At 41.8% G+C, this 26,421-nt stretch overlaps 3 protein-coding genes across 3 annotated transcripts in view; 1 reads left to right on the top strand and 2 right to left on the bottom strand.

The window, feature by feature from the left end:
- Nucleotides 1-26,421, bottom strand: part of LOC136838168 (uncharacterized) — an 864,161-nt gene that overhangs the window by 376,489 nt on the left and 461,251 nt on the right. The window lies entirely within an intron of this gene.
- LOC136838147 (repetin-like) overlaps nt 1-26,421 on the bottom strand; it is a 42,578-nt gene that overhangs the window by 12,238 nt on the left and 3,919 nt on the right. The window contains 1 exon segment of the mRNA XM_067102998.1: nt 4,776-4,806. Coding sequence (XP_066959099.1) covers nt 4,776-4,806 — 31 coding nt within the window.
- LOC136838146 (zinc finger protein 845-like) overlaps nt 14,862-26,421 on the top strand; it is an 83,589-nt gene continuing 72,029 nt past the window's right edge. The window contains exons 1-2 of the mRNA XM_067102996.1: nt 14,862-15,896; nt 16,143-16,242. The gene's annotated coding sequence lies outside the window, so the exon portion shown is untranslated. The remainder of the gene's footprint in view (nt 15,897-16,142; nt 16,243-26,421) is intronic.

Below are 26,421 nucleotides of genomic sequence, written 5' to 3'. Positions count from 1 at the left end.
AAGGGAAACAGTTCATAAGGTTATACTCGTAGGAAGGGATTTTCATACGCTTTACCTTACAAAATCGGGATATGGTTTTGCTAGTGATAAAGTATAACTCAAAGCCCTTCTTTCACTTATAAAGTGCCCACTGATAAAGCTGTCAGATTTATATATAAATTGCTCATGAAAATTAATATGTGCATTTACAAAACTCACTATCCATTACTTACCAAAAAAATTTGTAACAGAAATGTCAATTATATTTGCAACACCGCAAGATCAAGTTCCTTAAAAACCTTATAAATTGCCAGGGACTTCAGATCTCCATTCACTGGGTATTTCTCGTCTACACTGATTTGTGCACACTCGAATCAGGTTATGCGATTAACATAAAATACTGAACCAAAACAATGTATTTACAGTTACAATACAGTATATACTGAAGTACAAACTTGCTTATCATTTTATTAAAAGATATACATGCATAAATACTTTTTAGTATTGACAGAAAATGTAACTGGCTGATGATTGTAGCTAACGAAATTGATATCCCGTCGAGCTAAAAAAAGGTTTGAAGAATACATAGAATTATTAAATTATTCTACCAGGTCAAATATGTTGTGAAAAATCTGAAGAGTTTCATATAAATCCTGAGATAGTTGGAGATGTCACTGAAGGGTAACCAGAGGTCACTTCTGACCTACTGATCATGTGAGGTTGCATTGTCACCAGGATTGAATAACCACGCAAAATTTCAAGTTCATCGGATGAAGAGAACAGGTCGAAAATTGAGTTACGAGATTTGATCACGACAAACAAACAAACAAACAAACAAAAAAGCAAGCTAAATAACAGCATATAAAATCAGGTCTGTTACTCTGAAATGGTTGGGGATGCACTATAAACGGTTCTGGAAGACTGGTGAGACAGAACATTGCTTTCCCACTGATAGCACTGTTATCTGTCACAACGCAAAACAAGGTGAAACCTATTTTTTCTAAGCCTATGATTACTTTCTTCAATGTGCAGGGCAGAACATCAGCTTTCATGCTTTTAGTGGCAATGATATTTACAACTTCTTTGAACTTGGTCTTTACGTTGTTCATCATAAAAAACAAATGCATTTAATGTCCATTAATGTCCCCACCATTAATGGACCAAATGCGGCTGCATTTACCTTCAGAGAGCCTTTAACTGACTCAAAACGGCGACACAGTCAAGGCCTCTGAAAGCTCCTTCCTCGGATGAACTCCACGCCATTAACAGACTAATAACGGTGTTCCCGCACGGGTCATTTTGGCATTTCGAACGGTTTGGCCCTCGCCATTCACGACTCACATCGACCACTCGAATTCTAGCACCAATAGCGGACTAAATATGGCCCGTACTCACATTTTGGTGTGTGAAAGTAAAGATGACAGAGTCTGAATTACAATAGCAATCCAAAAACACAGAAATCGTCTGTGTGCCCCTTTCGCCCACAAAGCCAGATGCAGTAAAGCTCCCCCTGTTTTCGTGCCAGAACACATCTTGGTTTCTGTGCGCAGATGCTCACTTCCACATGGCACGCATCACAGACGAGAAGACCAAGACAGACGTTACCATGACGGCGCTACCTGAAGAGGCCTTCAACAAGATCACCCCATGGCTTGACTCACAGCCAAACAAGGTCATGTACACAGCCTTGCAAGACAAGCTGAGACAAACGTATTCAATGCCCGTTGCCGGAGAGCGCAGTGCGCCCTAGACCCATTGACTCAGCCTCTGGGGGAAACACTACCCACGTATGCCTGGGATGAACTGCGGGGTCTAGTAACACTGCTGGGCGTCGACGCAAATGGGCGCAGGAAGGAAATCAGCCTGACAAGAGCAATATTTCTGCAGCGCCTTCTGCAGGAGGTGAGGGGGCCAAATTGCTGACGCAGATGCCCTTCCCATGGATGAGCTGGTCAACTCGCCCAGAAAATCCACGAAGCCACTAAGGCCTCCAAGCACGCCGCCGCCCTCGCAGCCTGTAGTCTGACGGAGGATGATGACCCAGAGACCACAAACCCGATCTATAGGAGGAGGAGAGCACCGCCATGGAAGCAGAGGGTGTGGACAAACCCGGAGCAGAGGGCGTGGACGAACCCGGAGCAGAGGGCGTGGACGAACCCGGAGCAGAGGGCGTGGACGAACCCGGAGCAGAGGGCGTGGACGAACCCGGTGTGGTGCTATTTCCACAGAAGATTTGGCCCCAGTTCCAGGAACTGCAGAGCCCCCTGTTCCTTCACAAAAAATGAGAAGTGCGGCCACAAGTAACAGCAGTGGCCGCAAAATACAATGACTCGCGACCAGCAGGTTTCTTCATCAGAGATGATATATCAAAGTGACACCTGCTGGTTGACGAGGACGCAATACAGTCGGTGTTCCCACCGTCAGAGGAGGACTACGCCCGGACAGCTGAGTCCACGACCTCCCTGGTAGCCACGTCTTCACAACAGAAACATACATACAGCTTGACACAGAAGATTCGATGGAACATTATGAGTACATGATCGGAATGCTTGCTTGGCAATGCAAGTAGTGGTGATTGTACATGAATCGAAACAACGATGGTTACAGAGAAATAGACAGGAATATTGTATGGTAGAAGTTGCATTCCCTCGAGCGATGGCCGCTGATGCACGGGAGGGAGAGAGAGAGAGGGATGCTTTGTCGTTTTATTTTGTCCGATGGATGACTCACACACATACGTGTGCCCGTAAGACCACCATGCGGTCCCTTACAAGATCAGGATTCCTGCTTTGATCATGGAGAAAATTCATTCGTGGCATAAATAGTCCAAGAACTTATATGGTGATTGTGATAATGAAAGTCGGCACTTTTTCAATCTAGAACAACTTCTAATCACCTTCTTGTATTTAACAACTGTAGTTGCTTGCTTTAACTTCAGCTGGACATTTGCTCGCTTGCTTCTTCAATACAGGAGTTTGGTTGCAGTGCTTGTTTCTGTTCAATTGAGTGATTCATGGGTGGCTTTGATTTGGGTGGTTAAATTAAGATGAAGCACAGGGTCCATTAGAGAGGTGCCACTTCTCCATCTTGTGCTTATATAATAATCCGTTTCCCGTTGCCTACCTCTCTCCGCTGGGGGTATTGTAATCCAGTCGTCAAACTTCCCATTTTGGGTTGTTCTTAAATCCCTTCATTTAATCAGCAGCCACGTACTGACATTAGCCCATCGAAATATTTCCTTCACTGCTCGTTCTTATTTCCATAAAAACCCTGGAATTGTAAGCAAAAAATTTTTAAAGAAATATAAAGATAAAAGTAAAGATGAACATTAAGTATAAATAATAAAAATAAAGATTAACAGTAAATTATACAGGGAAGCTTCACGATCTTGTGTCCGTTATTTTATCAATGACACGATTCGGGGATGTTGAGAATCTTCTTCTTCCCGATTTTATCATTTCGGTTAACTTACAATTTGTCAAATATTCTTACGGATTTGCTCCCTTATTTATCGAGCTATATGCCCTTGCCATGGTGAGGGCCTATCACCGTGCGCAAAATAATGAGGACTTATTTAAAATAGTGAAATTATGGTGTGGTCGCCGAAAATTATTTTGTCTTCAAATGCCACGAGAAGCATTCAGAAGAATACTGTACTCTACAAAAATCGGTATTATGATAACCAAGAAGGAGACATTCGTCACATAAAACACCAACCTGATCTACTCAGTTAATATACAAGGAACAAGGACAACTATGCAATATTAAAAAGGTTACTTTAAAAATCTGAAAATTAATAAAGCAATGTTAAAATTAAACGTAAGTAACGCTTTATCTATTACAAAAACAAAAAATTCTTTATATATTGTAATTTTTTTCCCACGTCGACGATTTTCGCAATAGATTGACTTCCAGTCAGAGGACTGCAATGTTTTCTTTCAGTTGGTATTTTCAATAAAAAGAAAATGTTGAGTGAGAAAGAAGTCTTAACTGCAAAAAGTATTATAAATGTGCAAAAGAAATGATAGCTATATCTTTCTTATTATGACTGATTATGCAAAACAAACATACAATTTTCTGTATAATTTATTAACAAAGAAAACGGACTTCAAAACGGTAATGTGTTATGGGTAACTACTGTATATCAAGAAAAATGATCCAAAACACTTGCCGTTCTCTGTGTCCTTGCTTGATTCCCATTCCTGATCGAGAATGGAGCATTGTCTATCCTTTCAGAAGCGAAATATACAGGATATGTCACGTTTACTTTTAAGATATTCTCTTAATGAACATTATTCTTTGGAAGCTTCAATTTCAAGTCAGTGGCCACCTTCGTGGGCTTCTTCCTTGTACTAGGGTTCTTCATCTTCTGAATAATAATAATAATAATAATAATAATAATAATAATAATAATAATAATAATAATAATAATAATAATAATAATAATAATAATAATTAGGCAATGCCCATTTCTGAGCAGTCATTATGGACAAAGGATGAGATTGTAAGAATTCTAGAGGCTACATAATTATATTCACAGTATGAACAATATTATGATTTATGTTCGTTTCTTTGAGTCATATCATGAGTGGTTGTGAGATACGACGAAAGGTATGTAAACGTCTCTCTCTCTCTCTCTCTCTCTCTCTCTCTCTCTCTCTCTCTCTCTCTCTCTCTCTCAAACTCTTACAAGTACTCACAGGTTGATTTTCAGACCTTAGAGGACCGCTGCATGTTACCTCGTTTCTACAGATTGCTTGTGTGACTTGAAAGTATGAACACAATGCAAAGTTTACCTGATCACATTATATTCACCATTCACTAAACCTGAAACAGGAAAAATGAAATAAAATGGAGGGTAGAGAAATGCACTTGTTGATTTTAAACTTAAAACTAATTTAATGACTAGAGGTTAAACATATCAAATTGGTAATTATAAATGAGTTACTCAGAGGGAATTACAATTCAGTGGCACTCAGATGAACCAAAGTTACAATACGGTTACAGTGATAAGGACAATCGCCATTCCTGGACACACACACACACACCAGGTAATAATAATGAGCTGAACTCTGCACTGGGGTATTATTTGGGAAAAGGAGACAATTCATACGGTTAGTGCAAATGCAGAACGGACCTACAAAGTCCGTATTAACATAACAAAACTGACGGAAGAGATCAATTTTGGAGACAATATGGCATCATAAAGTGATGGAGGATTTGGAGATACAGAGATCAGTAACGGGAGATGCTGTCGTTAGAAGTAACTGGAGAGAAAGCATCAAGATAACTGAACCCTTAGCTAAGGGATGAGGAGAGAATAGCAGTCGGTCCTAGGCAGCCAAACTGAGCGACTTGACCAATAATAGATTTGATATTTCCTTCAGCATTTGATGTTCGTGCAACCCCATCCACACAAACACCTGCCTAGTCAACACTTATTCTTTATAGGGAGTTAACAAACGTTATCGTCATAACAGCATATGCTGCTGATTTGGGCCACGTTTCAAGGTTTGCAGGCAGTCTTGGTTGTAGCAATTTCACTAAGTTATAAATCCCAAAAGACTCTGAACCAAAACTCACACGAGGCATTTTTACAGTTTTGTGACAAAAATAATCTGCCCTAGCTACACACATCTATTTTACTTCCAAAATCAATACAACACGGACTTACTTTACTGCAACATGAGGTTAATAATGTTGAGGACCACGTGGTCCTAGAGAACACACGAGCTGAATTCACAACCAAAAAAGAAGGAAAACTGTACTGAGATCCTCTGTGCTGGACTTGACTCATTCAGGGTAGGTTTCCCTACCAGTGACATGCTAAAGTTACTTACACACAGGGGGAAGAACTCTCCACTGTGTGTGTGTGTGGGTTACTTGAAAACACAGAAAATCTGTGTAAATACGACAAACTTATGTGGTTCAAGTTTCATATAAATGTTCACAAGCTACTCGGTCACTGGACATGCCTCATGTCCTTCCAGCATAGAGGATTGCTCTGATAAATCGAAACAAAAACAGGGGAACCAGACTTCGTCGCTGTGCACCTATGCCGCCATTAACCGGCTTCCTAGTCTGAACACCTGCAGTGGTTCTGCTTCGCTTAGTGCCTAGGAGGAGAGTGCCGCATGCGACGCTGCAGGGGTTTATATGCTTCTGGTTCCAGAATGTTCCATGATTCTGGAACCACAAGAACAATTTTCCAGCTGAGTTTCTTCTGTGTAAACTCATTTGTAAAACACGAGTGCAACCCGACACACTTTACTGAAATTAAACACGTCACAACTGAAATGACATCACCAATAATCATACCAGAACCTTCCTGTTTCTCCACATCAGCAATGATGGATGTACGAGTCAACGACCCATATGATTGCAACTTTTCTAACCATTAGACAATGATTAAAATGATTAAATGGGAGTTTATGTTGACAAAAACTCTCAGCATTAAATGTTTGTCGACATCCACTATTTAAACATTTTGCATGCTTAGCAAAATTGAGTCCAATCCTTCCCCACCCCAAAGCTAAGATTGAAAGATTTTTTTCCTATTCTCACAGACACAAAAAAAAAAAAAAAAAAAATTAAAATAAAATAGGACAAGAACTAGTGAATGCCATTTCAGTGAGTAAACCTTCTATGATCAAGATGTTGTCTATAAAAATACATTCATTGTGAGTGATACTCGTCGACTGAAAATTCTGTTTTTATAGATGAATATAGATTCATATATGGATTCTGCATTATAACTTTTTCCATCGTAAACTTTACCTTCAAGAGACAGGAATTGCCTCACTTAATTCAACCAAATTTAACTCAAAAACTCAAATTTAACTCAAAAAATTAACATCGATTGACCTCGGCTGACCTTCAATTCGACCATTCGGTCAATACTTTCAGTCGAAATTGACTGATTTCCTTGATTGACCTAAATGACCTTCCGTCGACGATGTTCCACGACACAATTGACATTCGAAGTAAAGCTGAATATCTTGTAAATAATAACTTTCGAGCCCCTTCGATTTGGGAAAAAGGGACTGGTCAAACTTTTTGTTCCTACGGTATAAAACCGGGTTTGAGTCCATTACGGTGCAACATCTCACCAAGAGAATTGTTGTCAGCACATCATCTACAGTGCGAAGGAATCAGGCTAACTATGTAAATGTGAAAAAGTAGGCGCTTGTTTTGAAATCTTAACCAGGCATTTAAGAAAAATAAAAGTATCAAAGTTTGCACAAGTTTTAGCCTACTTTTCTTGAGCAAAGGTCGACACTGTTTTTGTTCGTTATAATATTCTCACTATTCTTATTCCCCAGAAAAAAAAAAAAAAACGTAACTCGCAGCATACGATTAGCTTTCCGTAACGGTATAATTTTTTTTACACAGGTTTCCTTATCTGTATTTGTTTATTTACGAAACGTATTTAATTTAATAAATCGGCAACGGATTCGATTGAAAAAAGATGGATGACCGGTTTCTTTCTGGTCTGACATAAAGTCACAGCTACATCTTGGTCAAGTTGTCCTTCCCAGCTGCTCAGGCCGTCTCAAGGCCTCTCTCTTCACTTCACTGCTGATGCCCTAAGGCTAGATTACTGTTAATAATGTATTATGGACTACAATTTGGACATGCTACTGCACTTAGACTACGCAAATAGTATGAAACGAAAGGCATGGCCTAGGCCCCAGGCAACTAATGTCTATCAACGGTTGCAGACGGAGTGCGGTTGCAAAGTCGAAAAGGGATAGAAATAATCAAATTCATTGGAAACTGTAGCAGAAAAATTACATTTAATCAAATGGCAAACATAATTCCGCAACGTCTTCCATTATGATTGAAAAGAAACACCAATTATGTGTGTTCCGCATAAAAGTTTTTGGTTTTCTTCTCAGCCATTTCAACAACCTAAAAATTTTTGGGATGTCTCATCAATAAGAACTCTTCCCCAATGGTCCAGGACTATTTCTGTAAAGGTTAGTGAATTCTGTATGAACATGTCACAAGCACCGCCTTCCCGCACATGCCTCAAGCAATCACAGGCAAGCCCAGGGGTCTGCTGGTATTTTGGAACTGATCATGCACTGCAGCACCGTTGAAAGCCAGTAGTTGTAGTGTGGACCCCAAGCGGAATAAAGGCTCCGTCACCATCCCATATGGGTCTGTTATTTATCATATCCTACCCCTCCTCATGCGTATAAGCTGTTACAATTTCTTTCTGAGAAATGACCACAAAAGTTATGGTAAGGTCTGTAATGCCTTGCCAAATTCCTCCTCCTATGAGGTGTAAGGACCACGTGTGTGGCCCGCCAGACTCTCTCCTGAGTCAGCGACAATCAGAACGTTGGCCCGAAGAAACGCAACTTCTCCCACACAGCATTTATACACATTTCTCTGTAACCATTGTTGTCACAATTCATTTATGGTCACCATTACTTGCATTGCTAGGCAAGCGCTCTGATTAGTACTCATAATGTTCCACTGAATCTTCTCTATCAAACTGTATGTATGTTTCTGTCTGTGAAGATGTCAAACGTCTCCCCATTTCACATATATCACGCTAGTGCACCGTATTCATTAATTTGTCTTGAATCTCATTTTAATGTTCAGATGTGGAATTTCCTGGCCTTTCCATCAGTATATGTTTTATCATTGTACGTTTATTATGTCTCTCACAATCGCCATCTGTTTGTCAACAAACACAAATGCCTAAACTTAATCCCTGTTTCGATTTGTCAGAGTAGTAACTACGTTGCGGTTCGCACCAGCTGAAAACTTCTGTGAAGATTCTGCACATCAACCAGTAAGGAACCAGCAATATACTAGACAACACCCAGCCAGCATGTCACTTCCAACCTTCCTTACACGAGAAACACCGTGACTTCTGGTCATCAACAAGGCAAAAATTGTCTTTTCTTGCTTATCTTAGTTTGTAAAATGTTCTTAATTGGGCGATTTTAATTCAATAAACTGGTGAGGCAGTCTATGCCAGTTTCTGGCACTAACTTCGTTTCTGTCTGAAGTAACGATTGATGTGTTGGGTCCGTCCTGAAAATGGAGAGACTCCCTCTGTGCAATACGACAACTGAGGATTTCCTTGATTCAATAAGGTACTCAACATTTCATTCACAGTGCTGCTACATTCAGAGGGAAAAGCTTTTGCTCTGGCCCAGAATATCAGGTTAAGGTCTCATCTTTTTGGGAAAGGCTGTTCTCACATGGGATCAAAACATAGCAGAAAAAAATGCAGAGTTCATTAAAAAACCTGGCACACTTCTTTCTTCATTGGATGAGCAACTCCCTCCCATAATGACGATAAATCACTACACAGCTGGTATAGAGTCTTTCTGCAATACTGCTTTGTTTACCCAGCAATTGCAAAGTAGACTTTATTATCCCACTACATTCTCTCTTTATTGAGTGGGAACAATAAAATCACACGTCTTTGCTTTCTGCGTTTTAAATTTAATTTAACGTTCAGCTAACTTGTAAGGAAAGGCTTTGAGCGACATGCTGGCTGGGTGTTGTCTAGTTTATTGCTGGTTCCTTACTGAATCCATGTACAGAATCTTCGAAGTTGGTATTGGCTGGTGCAAGCCGCAAAGTAGTTTCTACACACAGCCAAGGCAAAAGAGATTATATTTCAGATATCTGCGCTTGTTGACAGACAAACAGATGGCGTTTGATCATGGAGAAAATTCATTAATAAACATAAATGATAAAACTTATATCAATTGTGATAATGAAATTCATATGGCCAATTTTTCAATCGAGAGACAAATCTAATCAATTCTTGCATAATTTAACAACTGGGAGTTGTTTGGCTTTAACTTCAACTGGAAACATTTGCTCGCTACACTTTTCAATACAGAAGATTCTGTTGGAACATTTGTTTCTGTTCATGATTGGAAGTGATTCATGGGTGGCTTTGATTTGGGTTGTTAAATTAAGATGAAGCAATGGTCCATTAGAAACAGTGGAACTTCTCCATCTTGTGTGGTATATAATAATCCGTTTCCCGTTCTCTCCGAGAGAGAGAAAACAGTCGGATCCCATTTTGGGTTGTTCTTTCCTTCGATTAATGACAGCCACACTGACATTGCCCATGAAAAATTTCCTTCACTGCTGGTTCTTGACATAAAAAAGGAAGAAACCAAAAATTTTTGGGAAATATAAAGCGGCTGGGTAAAGATGAACATATAAGTATAAATAATAAAAATAAAGATTAACAGTTTATTACTGGGCTGGGAAGTTTAAATCATTTCACAGTGTTTATCAATAGTGATTCAGGGATGTTAGAATCTTCCCTTCGCCATTTTTCATTTACTGGTCTGGGGGTACCTTTGTTGCAACAGTTGCAGATTTGTTGCTTTATCCAAGAACGTTGAAACTTACAAGAATTACCAAAAGCTGTAGGCCCTTGTGTTGGGAGGGTTATCACCGTTTTAATGAGGGATAAACAGATTAACAAGTTATTGCAGTTGCCGGACGAAATATGAAAAATTCAAAACAGGACATAATGACTGCCCTGTCATGTGCAAGACGTGTATGTGAACAAGGAGGAAAAGGACAGCCCTGAAGGAGGGGGCCTGTTAGCAACTTTGAGTGGCAACGTTAAACTAATTTTTTCAGTGGGGTGATAACAGCGCAACGTGATCGATTAGATAAGTGTTTGGGTGGGGTTAGGTAAATAATATCCGAGTTTACTCAGTAAGGGAGTGAGGATGAACCAATGGCTACAATAAATGTTCAGTCAAAGGTTTCTCATCCTCTTCATCTTCACAACCCTAACACTTTTCCTGGGGTCCCTGAATTGTTACTCTAGCAACGACGGGTGAGCCGTTACATTAACAAAACACTCTCCGGGGGTATACAACACCGAGAACCCCACATTACCAAAATATACTAACAAGTTGGATGAACATAAACGGGTTAATTACACTCAAGCGCCATCAAAAATTAAAACAAAAATTCATAAATATTAACCGAAGAACTATAGATAAAGTTAAGTTAGAAGACCAATACGCCACTGCTCCACTATAGAGCTTTACCAATTCGGGGATGTTGAGAGTCTTCTTCATGATTTTATCATTTCGATTAACTTACAATTTGTCAAATATTCTTACGGATTTGCTCCCTCATCTATATAACTTATTTAACCATCCAATTACCAGCTGTACACCCTTGCCATGGTGGGGGACCATCACCGTGCACAAAATAATGAGGACTTACGTAATATAGTGAACGACTGCTGGCCGCTGAATGTTACTTTGTTATCCAATTCGCGAGTATTACACGTCAGTGTTTTCCAGGAGCAGCATTCAATTGAATACTGTACTCTGCAAAATTGGTTATCAACATTCGTGTTGGCCAACATAAATGGACACCAAACTGACCTACTCTGTTTATATACTAGGAACAAGGACAACTGTGCAATATTAAAAATTTTACTTTGAAAATTCGAAATTTAATACAAGCATTGTTAACGATAATCATAAATAGCACTTCATCTATTACAAAAACAAAAAATATACTTAATATATTGTAATTTTTTCCCGAGTCGACGATTTTCGCAATAGAGAAGAAGAAGAAGAAGAAGATTGACTTCCAGTCAAAGGAATGCAATATTTTCTTTCAGTTGGTATTTTCAATAAAAAGAAAATGTTGACGAGTGAGAAGTCTTGAGTGCAAAAAATATTATAATTGTGCAAAAGAAATGATAGCTATATCTTTCTTATTATGCAAAACAAACATACAATTTTCTGTATAATTTATAGACAAAGAAAACGGACTTCAAAACAGTAATGTGTTATGGGTAACTACTGTATATCAAGAAAAATGATCCAAAACACTTGCCGTTCTCTGTGTCCTTGCTTGATTCCCATTCCTGATCGAGAAAGGAGCATTGTCTATCCTTTCAGAAGCGAAATATACAGGATATGTCACGTTTACTCTCAAGATATTCTCTTAATGAGCATTATTCTTTGGAAGCTTCAATTTCAATTCAGTGGCCACCTTTTTGGGCTTCTTCCTTGTGAATAGGGTTCTTCATCTTCTGAATAATAATAATAATAATAATAATAATAATAATAATAATAATAATAATAATAATAATAATAATAATAATAATAATAATAATAATAATAATAATAATAATAATAATAATAATAATGTCGACACAGACAACGCTTCTTCGGAAATCACTGACACGCAGACAAACCCACTCAAGTCAACATTGTTCTACAAAAATAATATATACTGGTCAATACCGTATTCAAAACTTCTTCTTCTTCAAAACTACATCTGAATAACTAAAATATCGGAAGCATTTCAACAAAGAATTCCCACTGTGACAGTCGAACCTTTCCACTCCAATATCATGTATGTCAGTGTGTCTGGACATATCTGATGAGAAAAAGTGAATTATGATGGCCGCTTGCTTCTTTCTCTGTTCAGTAACATCAAAAGCTGATGGTTTTTATATGTTCATACAATGAAGGAAGGTCCATCTTTTCATTTCTTGCCATAAAATCTTTTTTCAGAATTTGTTTGAGCTGCTCTTACACCAGAATGTTTATTCCTTTATGTACATTTTGATTTTGATCATTTATTTACGGAAAATGTAATAATGTCTGCAGATCACGAGTCAGGAACGGATGCAACATAATACGGCATATTCTTCATTTTCTCTTCACATATCACACGCATCTAAAATCCGAAGGCACCAGCGTATTCAGGGTGAATTTATTGTACGGAAACACAAGTTTTATTTGACCTTGATCGCATGAACGATGCAAAATCCGATGATAAGTAAAAACAGGCATAAAGAATGGAATGCTTCTCTCTTCACTTTCACTCGTTGTAATTCCTTTGCGTTTTATCTTATTGATTTCAGGGAATCACGATTTAGTTGTACAATTAATACCTAACCCTGTGGTATGACCAAAACTTTCCTATCTTGTGCAGAACGTGAGATAAACGAAGAAATACAAACATATCGCTAGTTTTCTGAGCCGCATCCCGGTACCAGCCAATCAGAGGCCGCCAAACAAACGTCTCGTAGGCGGTAGGCCCAAGAATCTGCCTTAAGTGAACAGCTATGCGGCTGCGACACCCAATCCTCTGCATATGACAAGCACAGACATGCTTCTTCAAGCAAACAGAAAGCATGAGGGGAAACAGACCATCAGCTGTGAGAGAGAGAAGGACAGCAACTGCCACAGAAGCACGCAGAAGAAGAAGCACAACCAGGAACGCTGTGGGGAGGTTGTAGGCTGCAGCACAAGTGTGGGACAAACTACATACCTCGTCATCATCTCCTCCTCAGGCTGATCCCTAGTTGAGTCTTTTCCTTCTCTTCATAATTCATTCTGACTGGTGACGTCCTTTCTGCCTCTTGATCCTCCTCACTGTTCCCCCAGGCTCGGGACAGATGAACAACTAGTGCTGCATCGTCGGAGAGTCAGTGTCCAGTCAAGGGAAGAACACAGGTGAGCAACACCTACGCCAGTACTGGTGTTGCAAGCTACGGTTCCATTAGAGGATCCAGGATCCTCTAATATGTCCCACTGCCAGGTTTCCACATTCAGAAGCCACCAACCAGGAGACACGAAATGATACTCAAGACTTTCAGAGAAAACTGAAATGGCAAAACGCTATAGAACAGTTTAAAGGACTGATTAGAGAAGTGTCAAATTCTCAAATTCACTTCTTGTCTCCCTGGGGACCACCATTACTGAGAGGTATAGTTCTGTTATTAGTCTTTAAAACAGCTGTCTTTCAAGTCTTTATGTCAGTTTTATTTGCCGTTCGAGCTGGAAAATACAGTACCTGCACACAGCAGTGAAAATTCATATATTGACAGACAAGAAGACAGTCGCACGAACTTTAAATATCAAGAAAAATACAGCTGAAATAAGCTCACTTCTCGCACTTAATCTAACTTACAGAATGACAAAAACTGTCCAAAACTTTCCCCCTTCCTACGTAACCCATTATACAAAAACCCTTAACATTCAAGCTAACACTACCAATTACGCCCAGTCACAAGAGATGGATACCTGAATAAAGTACAGTATCTGGCTAATCACTTGCACACCCAAAACACCTCGGCTGCAATCTGACGAAACTTTGTTCTTAAAGCGCACTGGGGATTGGGAAAAAACGTCAACCTTTCAAATTTAAACAAGCTGTTTTTGGGATTAGGTTTCTTGGCCCAGTCTCCAACCCACAAGACTCAAGCAACTCCTATACTCTGTCATGGAAGCTATGAACTTCACTCTATAAATGTTTGTGATTAAATCTTCCCATTTCTACAACCAGTAATTGCAACATGCTTCTGAGAGACATATAATCTATTTTGTACATTCAGAAAAGATCCTGGCAGCTCTGCTCAAAAGCGTTTGATAGGGCTGGTTGCAATTTTGTCTCTCAGATACTAGAAAGGATGGGGTTTACAGGCAGTTTCATAAGTTTGATCAAAATGCTCTATTTCTCTTTGTAACAGTTCAGGAACCAATGCACAGAAAGTTAAAGAACATACTGCTTAATTAAGAAGGCTTTAGAACTACCAAATGGACTGAGATTTAGAGTTGCAGGATTTTTAGATGACACGACCATTATATTAAGTCTGATGAATCAATCAGATTGTTTTGGGATAATAAAAGACTATGAAAGACTTTATGATAAAAGAATTATGGCTTTACAGAGACAAAGACTTAGACACAAAGGAAGAAAGGAAGAATAAAAGGAAGAATAAAGTGAGAAGGAGGAGGAGCCGTTGCAGAGGAAGGTAAAGCCGATTACTACTACTACTACTAATACAATTTCACCCTCGGTTTGTTTACGTTTCTTCTTCTCCCGTAATTGATACTTTTTCTTTTCCCTTAATTCAGGTAAAACGTCTTATTTCCGCCTCGTTTCCGTCGCAAAGACGCCGGAAGTGCGTCTCAGTGACGCCTTTTGACCATCTATAATTATCCCTTGACCTCTTTGAGACAAAAGACGTCGGTTTTGCGTCGCGGGACGGAAATAAATGAGGGGTTTTCAGACGTAAGTGACGGCGCACCTGGTATCGACCTCGTGATGCGCGAAGAAGCCTCCCTCAGAGGATCGTTGTAGGGGGGGTAATTTAACCCTCAACTTCGATGTTTTATGGAGCTAGATAGGTATCATGGGTCCAAGGGGGCGGATACCCCTTTGAAAATTATTAAAATTGCCGTAATTCCATCATAGGCTGGTTAGGCTAGTCTAGGCTACCCTATATAACCTAGGCTAGGCTACCCTATATAACCTAGGCTAGGCTACCATATATAGCCTAGAGTAAGCTAGGCTACCCTATATATCCTAGACTAGGCTACCCTATATATCCTAGACTAGGCTACCCTATATATCCTAGACTAGGCTACCCTGTATAACATAGGCTAGGCTAGGCTACTTTATATATCCTAGGCTAGACTAAGGTTGTGGGAGAGCTTTCCATGATATTGTATCTGCGGGAAGTTTTGGTTTAGTTTCTGTTCCCTCGTATTTATGTATTTGTCACGTTTTCCTGTAACTCTCTCTCTCTCTCTCTCTCTCTCTCTCTCTCTCTCTCTCTCTCTCTCTCTCTCTCTCTCTCTCTCTCTCTCTGCAGGTTGACTTCCCTTTTGGCACCCTCTTGGGTTTATTAATGTCTGTTGACTCTGTCTGTAATGAGGGTTTTCAGCTGAAGGTTGAATGGAAGGGAAAAGGAAAATGGTATCCCTTCAGCAGCCCTGGTATTAAAATGCCTTCTTTCATTTTATTGACCAGATGTCCTTGACAAATGTTTCTCTTTGGGCCAGCACCACACTTCGCTGTCCATATGACAGACTTCCTGTTGACCACAGTGCTCTATGCAGCATCCCATTATAGGAAGCAGGGTATACAGTCAGGTCAGTTGGACTGTTCATTTGTCCTTAAAGATGGTCTGAAATAGAAGGACAGTCAAACAGGTTTAAAGGAGACCTGTAGTTATGTGAAACATCAATTATTTTACTAATGGATATACAGTGTGCTTGCTTTAGTCTGTAGGACATTGTATATTGACTGTTACTGAGGAAAACATTAATGCCTGTATACTAATGTAAGCCTGATACACTTCTTGTATATTTATAATAATCAGTTTATCTATCTTGCAGATAATTTGGGACGCACTAAATGCAGATTTGTTCAGAGGTCCTCAGAAAGTGAAGTTGAAGTACTTGAATGTGGTAGGACTGCTGTCAATTTTATTTTTCGGTAAGTATTTAAAAGATTATTTGTACGTTTGTGAGTACTGTCGTTCATGTATGGTTTAAAGTTTAACTCTTGAGGTTAGGAACAGTCTAACTGTGTAGGCTTGGCTCTCTTGGCATCAGAATTGGAAAAACAAAATCATTTGTTCTCAAGGATAGGAACATTCGTCTGTTATGTGGAAGTGTAGGCAGAACCAGAATATTGCAATACACTCCCTGAACACTTGAATTTGCCCGTAATCCCATTAGTCCAAACAAGTCTCAATTACCAATCCCACTAGTGGGAATTTTAACAGCCAGCATCACCAACGCTGCAGGTATAATCTTGTCACTTGAACTACCATAACAAATGGTTGGCAACGCTGACACAGGTGTGCGCAGACATGCCCACTTTTGTCTAATGCTTTTTGTTCATGCACCTGGAAGGTTATTTCCTTCTGCAGTGCGAGGTTTTAATCCTTTTGCTCGACTTCTGTCTGTATTTTGGACTTCTGGTGAAGACCTGTATTGTATATAACAGTTTTTCTCCTGGAATTTCTGGATATCTTCAATGTCGAACGTCTTTTGGATTTGGACTCGCTGGTTCCCGGTCTCGATTGGTCATCATGGACTCTCACCTTCTACTACCATGCCATTGGCTTTGACGTCGACCTGAACTGCCCCTACGACTGTGGATGCTGACGCTCATCGCTTCTTCTTCCTGCAAGAGACGGATGAGTACCTTGAGACACGATAGACATTCTGTCAGGTATGTAGGAAGGTTAAGTGTGATGTGCAGACTCATTGCGATGAATATTCCGATTGGAAGGCACAAGAGATGGAGGGTTACATTCGTCATCGCAAGTCTTTGGCTAGTAAGGGCGGCAAATGTCAGTTAGATTCTTTGTTGCCTCAGGTATCTCAGGCTTCTTCTACAGATCAGTTGATGGATTTAGTGAGTTAAGAGGTAGTCAAACAGATAAAGGACAGGATTGCAAGCAGTATGGAAAATTTAATAGCTAGTCTTTTTCAACATTTCTCAGAAAGGGATAGTAGTAGTGTTAGGATGTCTAATCCTTCTTCCTTTTCAGTTCCCCTGCCTGTTCCAGAACCAACCCTAACGGGTGCTGAGGGTAATGGAGAACCACAAGCCTCCGAGTGGGTAGGTTCTGCCGGCCACCTCAGTGCGGAACAGGCAGTGAAGGATCCCCCCCCCCAACCCTTGTAGTATTGATAAATTTGTTATACCCCTTACAGATTCAACTCTTCTTTTGAAGTGTTATGTAACGGGCCTTTCAGCCTATCTTCAGGAAACATGGTAATCGTGACCCTTCCTCCTCCCCTCTCCCTATCACTCTACCTACAGATCCCCTCTCTCGGACTCCGCTCGCATATTTCCCCTCTCAGCACATCTCTCTCTCTCTCTCTCGAACATCATCCTCAAAAAGAGATGGATATTCTAAAGAAACACAATCTTTCCTACGAAAATAGATTTATTATCAACAAACCCAACAAGTAATGAATTAACAAAGAAAAGATTAAAAATGCATAATAAATGAATTATCAAGTCAAAATAGTCTAACTTGAGATTTATTCTTACTCTGACTAAAAAAGTCTTACTCTGACTGAAAAGTCTTACTATGGCTAAAAGCCGTTACACCCAAAACTCCCACACACTCCATCTTAGACATTATACGTCTAGTCTTAAAGTCAACCACATGAGAAATAACCACATTGCAAAGATTGCAGTGTCCTTCTCTATAACCACAGCAATTCCACAGACATCTGTCGAAGAATTAAGCAAAATCGTAATCTCCCACAAATATACAAGTGCAAAACATAATAATGAAAAGTTTAAAATGCATGGTTAATAAACGTTAAACAAAACACAATAAAATAGAATATTAAAGTGACATAAATGGTTATGTCCAACTCTCCACACAAATTCATACGTGTCTTGGATATGGTAAAATTCACAAGTTCACCGTCTACACAGAAAAAAGAGAAGTCTGAACTTTACCTTAACTGCCGGTTTCTAAGAGATTGGAAACACACAAAGCTACGTCTGGACGATACTGCTCTTGCTTCGCTAATAATCGATCAGACTTACTTTTGGGCAGAATTAGACACACAATCTATATTTTCTAATGCACGAACTTGCGTACTTGCATACCAGCACGTCGGCTGCCTCACAAATCAGAGCCAATATTGTGTGTTCATCAAGCCAAACAGCTGAAGTAACCAAACTATTTGCTGAATGCACTGGTTTTGCGACTGAGCGCTCGACCTAGTTCCATCTTGAAGCGATCTTTCTTTCATCACACCTTATAACTGGATATACATGGTAATTCTAAATTCAGACGTATTTCCTTATATAAATTTAATGTTGATAATGTTAGTCAGGATCAAGATCTAGTTGTGATAAAGGAGGATAGGTCTGGGTTAGGTAGTGAGGAGAAGGTATTAAAAGGGTGCAGAGTTGTTCTCCTGGATGGGTTCCAGTTTCGGGTTCGAGTGGTTTTTGTGCTCCGGCAAAAGTTTCGCCTTCATCGCTTCTTTTCGGTCCAGCTCAAAGCCTCAAGTCAATCTTTCAGTGCCGGTGGTACAGAATCCCTCTGCTCTAGCTCCTAACTCACTTCTGACTGTTTCTGAATCTTCTACTGTAGTTCCCCCTTCTCTGTATTTTCTACTCCTCCATCTAGTAAGGCAAATTCTGGTGTGTCCTTTTGGCTTCTAAAAGTGGTTTGCCGGACCTGCAATTGGATGTGGCGGAATATAAGGCGGATTTGCTGGGTTTTTCAAACGAGTACAGACCAGGTTGTTTTTTTTTAATGGTTTCTCAAACATTAGAGAGATATGACACAGGAGTGTCCAGAGTTCATGTGGGATATGTTTCAGGATTATCGAGGGGTTGGCGGATTCGTTGTACTTTCTGTCCCTTCGTTCTAAGGTTTCTTCTGGGTTATCTGTCGCCTCACTCTCTGTTGCTCCTTTTTTATCAGCCTCCTCTTCAGCCTCTTCTTCTTCTGCTCCAGTCTTTCCTGCGGCTTCCGCATCTTCCGTTTTCCCTCCTTCGACTTTTGGCTTTTCCTCTTCTCAGGTAAATTTTTTTTTATGCGTCTGCTATTCCTCTGTCTCCCGCCTTTCCTTCCTCGGTACAGTCTTCTTCAGTAGGAGGAGCTTCAGGACAGGTGAAAACGCAGTTCGGCAGAATTTGGCCTCAGGCGTTTCATGTTCCGTCCCTTCGGGTATGTGCAACCCCTTGCTTCCGCTTCAGGCGGCTGTTCCGGTAGTATCAGGTATTTCACAGGGTTTGCCTGTCGCTTGCACTTCGGGTTTGTGCTCCGCGGTTTTGTCAGGGCTTGCGGTACCTTCTTCGAGCGGTGTGCAGCTTTCATCACCTGCATTTTCCGTGGCGGAAACTCCAAGGGTAGCTTCTTCCTTTTTCATTCTCCCTCCTTCTTCACCTTCTGACCCTCCGCAAGCGGTTTCATTTGCGCATCCTCCCCCAGGGTTTAGCAATGTGGGTTTGGCTACGCTCACTTGTCTTCCCTTTGGTAACAATGTGGAATAGGCTCTGGGTTTCTCGCTTCATCCTTCTCTTCTTCCCAGCGGATTCAACTATGCGGATTCAGCTCCAGGTACCCAATTAGGTGTGGGTGTTCAGCATTCTGGTTTGGGTGGTCCGCTTGCAGGCTCTTCATCCTTGTCTGGGATTCGTGCAGCTCCTCCTCCTTTGTCGGTCTTAGACCGTTCGGACATTGTGGAACAGGATTCGTATCTGGAGGTGGAGGAGATTCCGGCGGACTTAGAATGTCCTCTTGCCAGCAGTAACGATTGCAGACGCATGCTTGAGTATGTTACTTCTTTGTACCCTCAAGCGAGAGCTCCGGACCTCCAGCATTCGTCAAATCAGTCTATTGCAATACACTCCCTGAACACCTGAATTAGCCCTGGTCACTGACCAGCCCGAACTACATCCCCATAGCTTTTACCCACTAAGTGGGTAATAAACTGTCAGCGTTACCAACGCTTACAGGAAAATCTAGTCAAATGAGTTACCTGAAGTACCGCTGGCAACACTGCTGCAAGTCCCGGCCGAGTGAGGCCGAGATCCCCAGTTGTTTTTTGCTCGCCATGCTGTGTGAGTGTGTCCCACATCAGGCGAACTTTTGGTCATTTAGCCCGACCCCCATTCAAGAATTTGGACATCAGATCACGATTTGGACGTTTGCAACGCATTTTCTCCTGGATGGACACTTTATTGATAGGATTTGGAACTTCTCTCCCGATTTTGACTTTGGACTCGTTTGGTTAAGTCAAACAAGAAGACGTCGCCGTCTGCTAATGCCGATGCTTCCACTTTGTTTACATCTTCGACGACAGAGCCTTCTTCTGCAGGAGATGCTGATGCTCATCGGCCCTACACGTTCTGCAAGCGTAGGATGAGTACCCTCAAACACGATCGACATTCTGTTTGTGTTTTTATGTAGGAAGACACAGTGTAGTATCAATCAGATAGGCGGCGAGTCTTGGTCGCTAGATCAGATTACCGATGGAAGAATTATTCAAAAAGTTAGAGGACAAGTTACTAGCTGAGTGTGTCTAGTCTATTTTTCTAGCTTTATGACTAAATTAACGGAAAATAGAGATAAGGATAGTAGTAATAGTGTTGTAGATACTAATCGTTCTTTTTCAGCCCCCCTGCCTGTTCCAGAACCAGCCCTAACGGGTGCCGGGGGTCATGGAGAACCGCAAACCTTGAAGGTAGGATCTGCCGGGCCCCCGGCGCGGAGCAGGCAGTGTTGGCAGCAGATTTTCCCCTTCCCTCTAAAAGCGTAAGTTCTAAGGTGGATTTAGAATTAGGAATCACTCAGAAGGGTAGGAATTCTAACTAGGAAGTATTCAGGAAAGTAGTTGAGCGTGGTCTTCTTTGGGTCTAGGTCTCTCATTTAGATCAATCGTTGGTTTTATTTCCTGCTTCGTGCTCTGTGCAACAAAGGTTTCCAGATCCGTGGAGGGTCGTTCAGATTTGGTTTCTGATGTATCTGGTTCTGAATTTTTGTTTTTCCTTGAATATTCCTACTTCGAAGGTTCCTTTTCCTTTGGGGGTTTAAAATTTCGTTCGTCTTGCGTTGGTGGTAATTCTGGCGATCGAGTTTTTCCAATATTCATGATCATGTCTTAAAGAATTTTCTGTTTTGATAATGTCTATCAAGATTATCAGGGGCGGGGGGAACAGAACCAGTCTATTTTCTTTGAAATCTATGGCCTCTTCGGCCGCTACGGAAATTTTCCCTTTTCCCCCCCTTTTTCTTCTAAGCCTTCTTCCATTGCCCTTCTCAATATTCTTTTCGGTCCGCTCTTTGGGGGGCTCTCGGGGTCTTTGTTGCGCATCCTGTTTTCTTGGTTTTTAACTCAGCAGAGCAAGGCTTTCTTGCTTCAACCCTGTATTTTAGAGCTCAGCGGCCCCCCCTCTCTCTGTTCGGGGTTAAGGGAAAGGGTATTTTTTTACGGATCCGTTGTCTTATCACCTTTTGCAATCCGGTGGTTTCTCAGGCATCTGGTCTAGTTGCTTCTCCGTTGTTTGCGGAGGCGTCAGCAACTCCTTATTTCTTTATGGGTTCCTAACTGTAATGTATCCTCCGCGATTCTTGCGGATGTTACGGCAGTCGGCGATTCGCCCACGCCAGCGTTCAGTGTATCAGCTCCGATAGTTTCCGCAGCCTTTCCATTCTCCAGGATAGTTGGTAACTACCTTCTTCTGTTACCTTCGGTTCGGTACCTCGTAACTTCCCCTTCAATACTCCTTTGAGTTTTGGTCCAGTTGGGACCTTCCCCATCTGTCCAACGTCGGCGTTGGGCACTCCGGTGGTTACTCCGAGTGTGGGTTCTTCCTTCTTCCCTCCTTCGGCTTCTTCTTTCTCAACTTTCTGGCAGTTTTCTCTTCCCTCCGTCTAGGTATCCATGTTGGTTCTGGGTCTTCAGTTCCGGATTCCCACTCTCATGCGGTTTTGATACATCCGGATTTGAGTGGTTCGGGTGTTGCAGCCTCATCTCTCTCAGGAGTGGGCGTGGTCTGCCCAGGTGCTGCATCATCTCTGTTGGGTGGTGCAGGGTTGGCTCAACCTAGACTTTGGTGCCTCCAGTATGTTCCTGATTGATACATCAGGTGTCCTTCTCACGCACCCAGGTGTAGCAGTTCCGGGTTTTCGAGTTCGGCGTTTGCTAGGGATTGGCCTGCCTCTTTCCTGTTCTGGCTCGGTCGAACCAGTCCGACAAAGATTGTTCATTTGAAGTAGAGGATCCGGTACAAAGATTGTTCATTTGAAGTAGAGGATCCGGTACCGGATATTAGTTCGCCTTCAGCCAATGAGAATGAGTATAAGCGGATGGTAGACTTCATCCTCACGTATCCTCAATCCAAGGTTCCGGAGGAGCGTACACTACCGAAGCAACGATGTTCGAGTTGCTATATGCGACAGAACCGGTAGTTTGCTCAAACAAGATGATTTCTCCCTCCGGTCCGGTACTGTCTGACACCTCTTCACTTCGGTGTCAGTAAGGCTGGCATACCAGGTTAACATGTCGCCTGACTATACAACGTTCTTTGGCAGAAGAGGAGGGGCTTCTTTTGAAGCTTCCGCCTCACTATCGGGACATTCGGAGAGGGTTCTGTTGTGGGCGCCTTTTGCGCTCTGCAACAGTCTTTTAGGGAGGAGGATATCTCCTCCATGGTCTTTTTCGTGTAGCCGTCGTCAGCAGTAGCGTCACAGCAAGCTATGTTTAGTGTGGCTGCTCCGGGTTCAAGGGATGAGGCCAGTATAACGAACTTGTTGCTTCTAACTCAGGTCTCCAGTTCCGGTAAATATGCATCATTGAAAGTACAAAATGTAGAAATAGAGGGTTCCTGTTTAACAGGGAACAGCCGGTACCCACTTGAAGAAGCCTTTTAGGGAGAATGTCCTCCCCCTCTCTCTCTCTCTCTCTCTCTCTCTCTCTCTCTCTCTCTCTCTCTCTCTCTCTCTCTCTCTCTCTCTCTCTCATTCCAGGGTCTTGTGTCTCCGCATGCTTTCTCTTCAGGTATGTCTCAGGAATCGCTGGGACTTCCACATCGAGAATTCAGGTATAATCTGGAACGATTCTCGCTTGTCAGATTGTCTGTGATAGTCAGAAGAAGCGCATCTGACATCCGGAAGGTCTATAGTCTCCCCTCTTCCCGACGGTCATCTGTACTCAGATGCCTCATATCAAGGTTGGGGAGCAACCTTGGAGGACCCAGGCTTCGGGCCTCTGGAGGGATAGGGAACGAGAGGAGTCATAACCTTCAGGAACCTCAAGGCTATAAAGGAAGACCTCAGGTGTTTCTCAGTCCTAGTGCGCAACACAATGTGGGTCTGCTTTGCGACATCGTAACTGCCGTGTCGTATCTGAGAACTCGGGGGGAACAAGATCATTAGAACTTAGAGGTGTATACTTTCTGCCATTCGGTCTCATTCATCAGGTAATCAGGAAATGCGGTAGTGTCAAGATGTCTGTGACTCTAGCTCCTTGCTGGCTCTAACACCCTCGGTTCCGGAATTCCTAATGCTCCTTACGGAAGTTCCGATATTCCTCCTCATGCAGAAGATCTTTTAGACAACCGCATTTTCACCATTATCATCCAAAGTCTTGCGTGATGAACCTTGTTGCGGGCGACTGCCGAGCGAACAGCTGACAGTCCAGACACTCTAAAGTTATGTCTAGACAGTGTTTCCTTCAGCTTCTGAAGTCAACCCGTAGCTTTATCAGGTCAACTTGACATGGGGAAGTCTGTGTCATAAGGAAGGTTATTTCATCTTTAGGCCTGCCATAACTGAAATAGCTGGTTTTCTCTTATTCTTTCGGAAAGTCAAGATTCTTCCGTTTTCAGCTATTGCTGGCTACCGCTCAGCACTTTGCAGTACATTTTTCTTTTTCCCTGAAATTTCTAGCAGTAAGATCTTCTTTGACTTGTTACGTTCCCTCGGGCTCCCTCGTGAGATTTGTCGGAAGTTCTAATGTTAAGATGATTGGTTAGATGTTTTATTTCTTTCTTTCGGCTTTAGCTGCAGATAAAACATTGGGCGAGCAGGAAGTTTTCTAGGCCAGTTTCCTAGGCGGAAAAATAAGTATTTCTCTTCTTCCGGAAGTCGTGGCCGAGGCTTAAACTCTGCTTCGTTCGTTTAAGGTTCTTTATCTGCAAGTGTTCAGTTCCGGCATCAGCGGGGATATCTTTATGTCTGATGCGAATAATTATCAAAGGCTGATAAACTCCGTCCGCTTCCGTGTACACTTCTTGTCTCTCCGCGGAATCCTTCCCGTCCGCTGTCGAAGGAAGCGATTAGTTATTTTCGGAGAAATGGTTCCTGGTTCCTGGTTCATAAGTGCTCACTACACGAACACAGTTGCGAGCACACTTCACGATTCTTGTGTGGTGCGAGGTTTATGCCTTACCGCACAGTATTCGGAGTATGTCCACTTCATCTTCTTTTCTAAGGAATGGTTCAGAGTCTTCTGTTCTGGAGGTAGTTGCTTGCGAGTCCGTCTTTGTTTTCTTCCTTCACTTAGGAGACGTTCAATTCGCCCCACTCCGTATAGTGGCGAATTCTCCTGTCTAGGGTGCGTTCAGTTAGCTGAGGTGGTATTCTCTTCATGCAAAGACTCAGAAGGTTATTCACTTAGTCCACGTTTAACGGCGAAGTCTATTATCTAGGGTGCGCTCATTTAGCTAAGGTAGTATTCACGTAGTGCGGTGATTATTAGGTTAACCAGATAGGAAAATTCCTTTTTAGGCTTTAGAATCTTAAGCAACAGTGATAGTATAATCACATGAACTTAAGTTCAGAGTATCTTAAGTATCCTAGTCTTTGATAGTTTCCCTACGAGAGTCCAAAGAGGTGCTCTCATAGGCTAGCCTAGGTTGTTTTGTCGGCGCTGGGATACTTCTGCGCTTGTCGGCCTTTGCCGCAACCTGCAGGGCGGAGGGTCATCGGCATGGCACACTGCCTCATTCCCTCCTTAATGGGTAGGCTCTGAATAGTCACTTGGGAGATGCATTGTTCTCCTTTTTACATGAAAGTTATTCTCTTAGTCCGTGTGTAGCCGCTAACCCTTCTATCGTGGGTGCATTCATTTAGCTAAGGGGGTACTCTCTTAGTGCGGAGGTTCTTAGAGGCGGCCACTTGGAAGTCGTGTCGTTTTTTTCGACTTCTACCTAAAACGTTGTTTTCTTTGAAGAAGAATTTCTCGCTTGTTCCCTTTGCGACGACCAACTCGATCTTATAATTACGTAGTAATGTTAAGGGTGGGGGGAATATAGGTAATGAATGTAGTCAGGAAATTTGGAATTTTGGATTCTCTGTTAGTCGGGGTTCATAGTGAGAATATGAAGTTGACTTTAGTACTGTGAAGATAGGCAGATCCAGTGGACAGGTTTGGTTTCTTCAACCTCTTCTGCGCAGACACATCGGCGACAACGGACGAAGAAGAACTCGAAGATCCTGCACACTCAACTTCTCCTCCATACATGAGAGGCTACAATAGCCACATGGGAGGTTCTTCGTACCCCTCCTTTGATTACATGAGAGTGCATCGTACCCCTCCATTGATTGATTAGCCACATGGGAGGTTCATCATCGTGCCCCTCCATACATGAGAGTGCTTTGATTTGATTAGCCACATGGGAGGTTCAGGCTGTGATTACCCCCTCCATACATGAGTGCTTTGATTACCTCTCCATCATGGGAGGTTGATTAGCCACATGGGAGGTTCTTACCCCTCCATACATGAGAGTGCTTTGATTAGCCACATGGGAGGTTCATCGTTCTCCACTAATCATGGGAGGCTGTGATTAGCCACATGGTAGGTTGGTTTTAATTTTTTTTTTGCTACTCTCTATCCATGAGGAGGTTTGAATACCACATGAGAGGTAGCTCGACTCAGAAAGTACCTAAACATGAGACTGATGTCGGGGGTGCTCTCTCTACAGACATTCTCACCTGCCGAGTGGGATAACCAGGTGAGGATACATTCATTTATACAGAGTAGGCGAATAATGAGTTACCTGCTTTCCCTGATGGCAGGTCGGGCTGAATTAGATTGATCCCACCTCCACTAAATTTTGTTAATCGGGCTAATTCAGGTGTTCAGGGAGTGTATTGCAATATGAAGTTTTCATAATAAA

This window comes from Macrobrachium rosenbergii, unplaced genomic scaffold, assembly GCF_040412425.1.
Source record: "Macrobrachium rosenbergii isolate ZJJX-2024 unplaced genomic scaffold, ASM4041242v1 171, whole genome shotgun sequence".
NCBI classification, from domain to species: domain Eukaryota; kingdom Metazoa; phylum Arthropoda; class Malacostraca; order Decapoda; family Palaemonidae; genus Macrobrachium; species Macrobrachium rosenbergii.
Note: the sequence above shows the minus strand (reverse complement) of the source record. Positions and strands in the feature narration are given on the sequence as shown.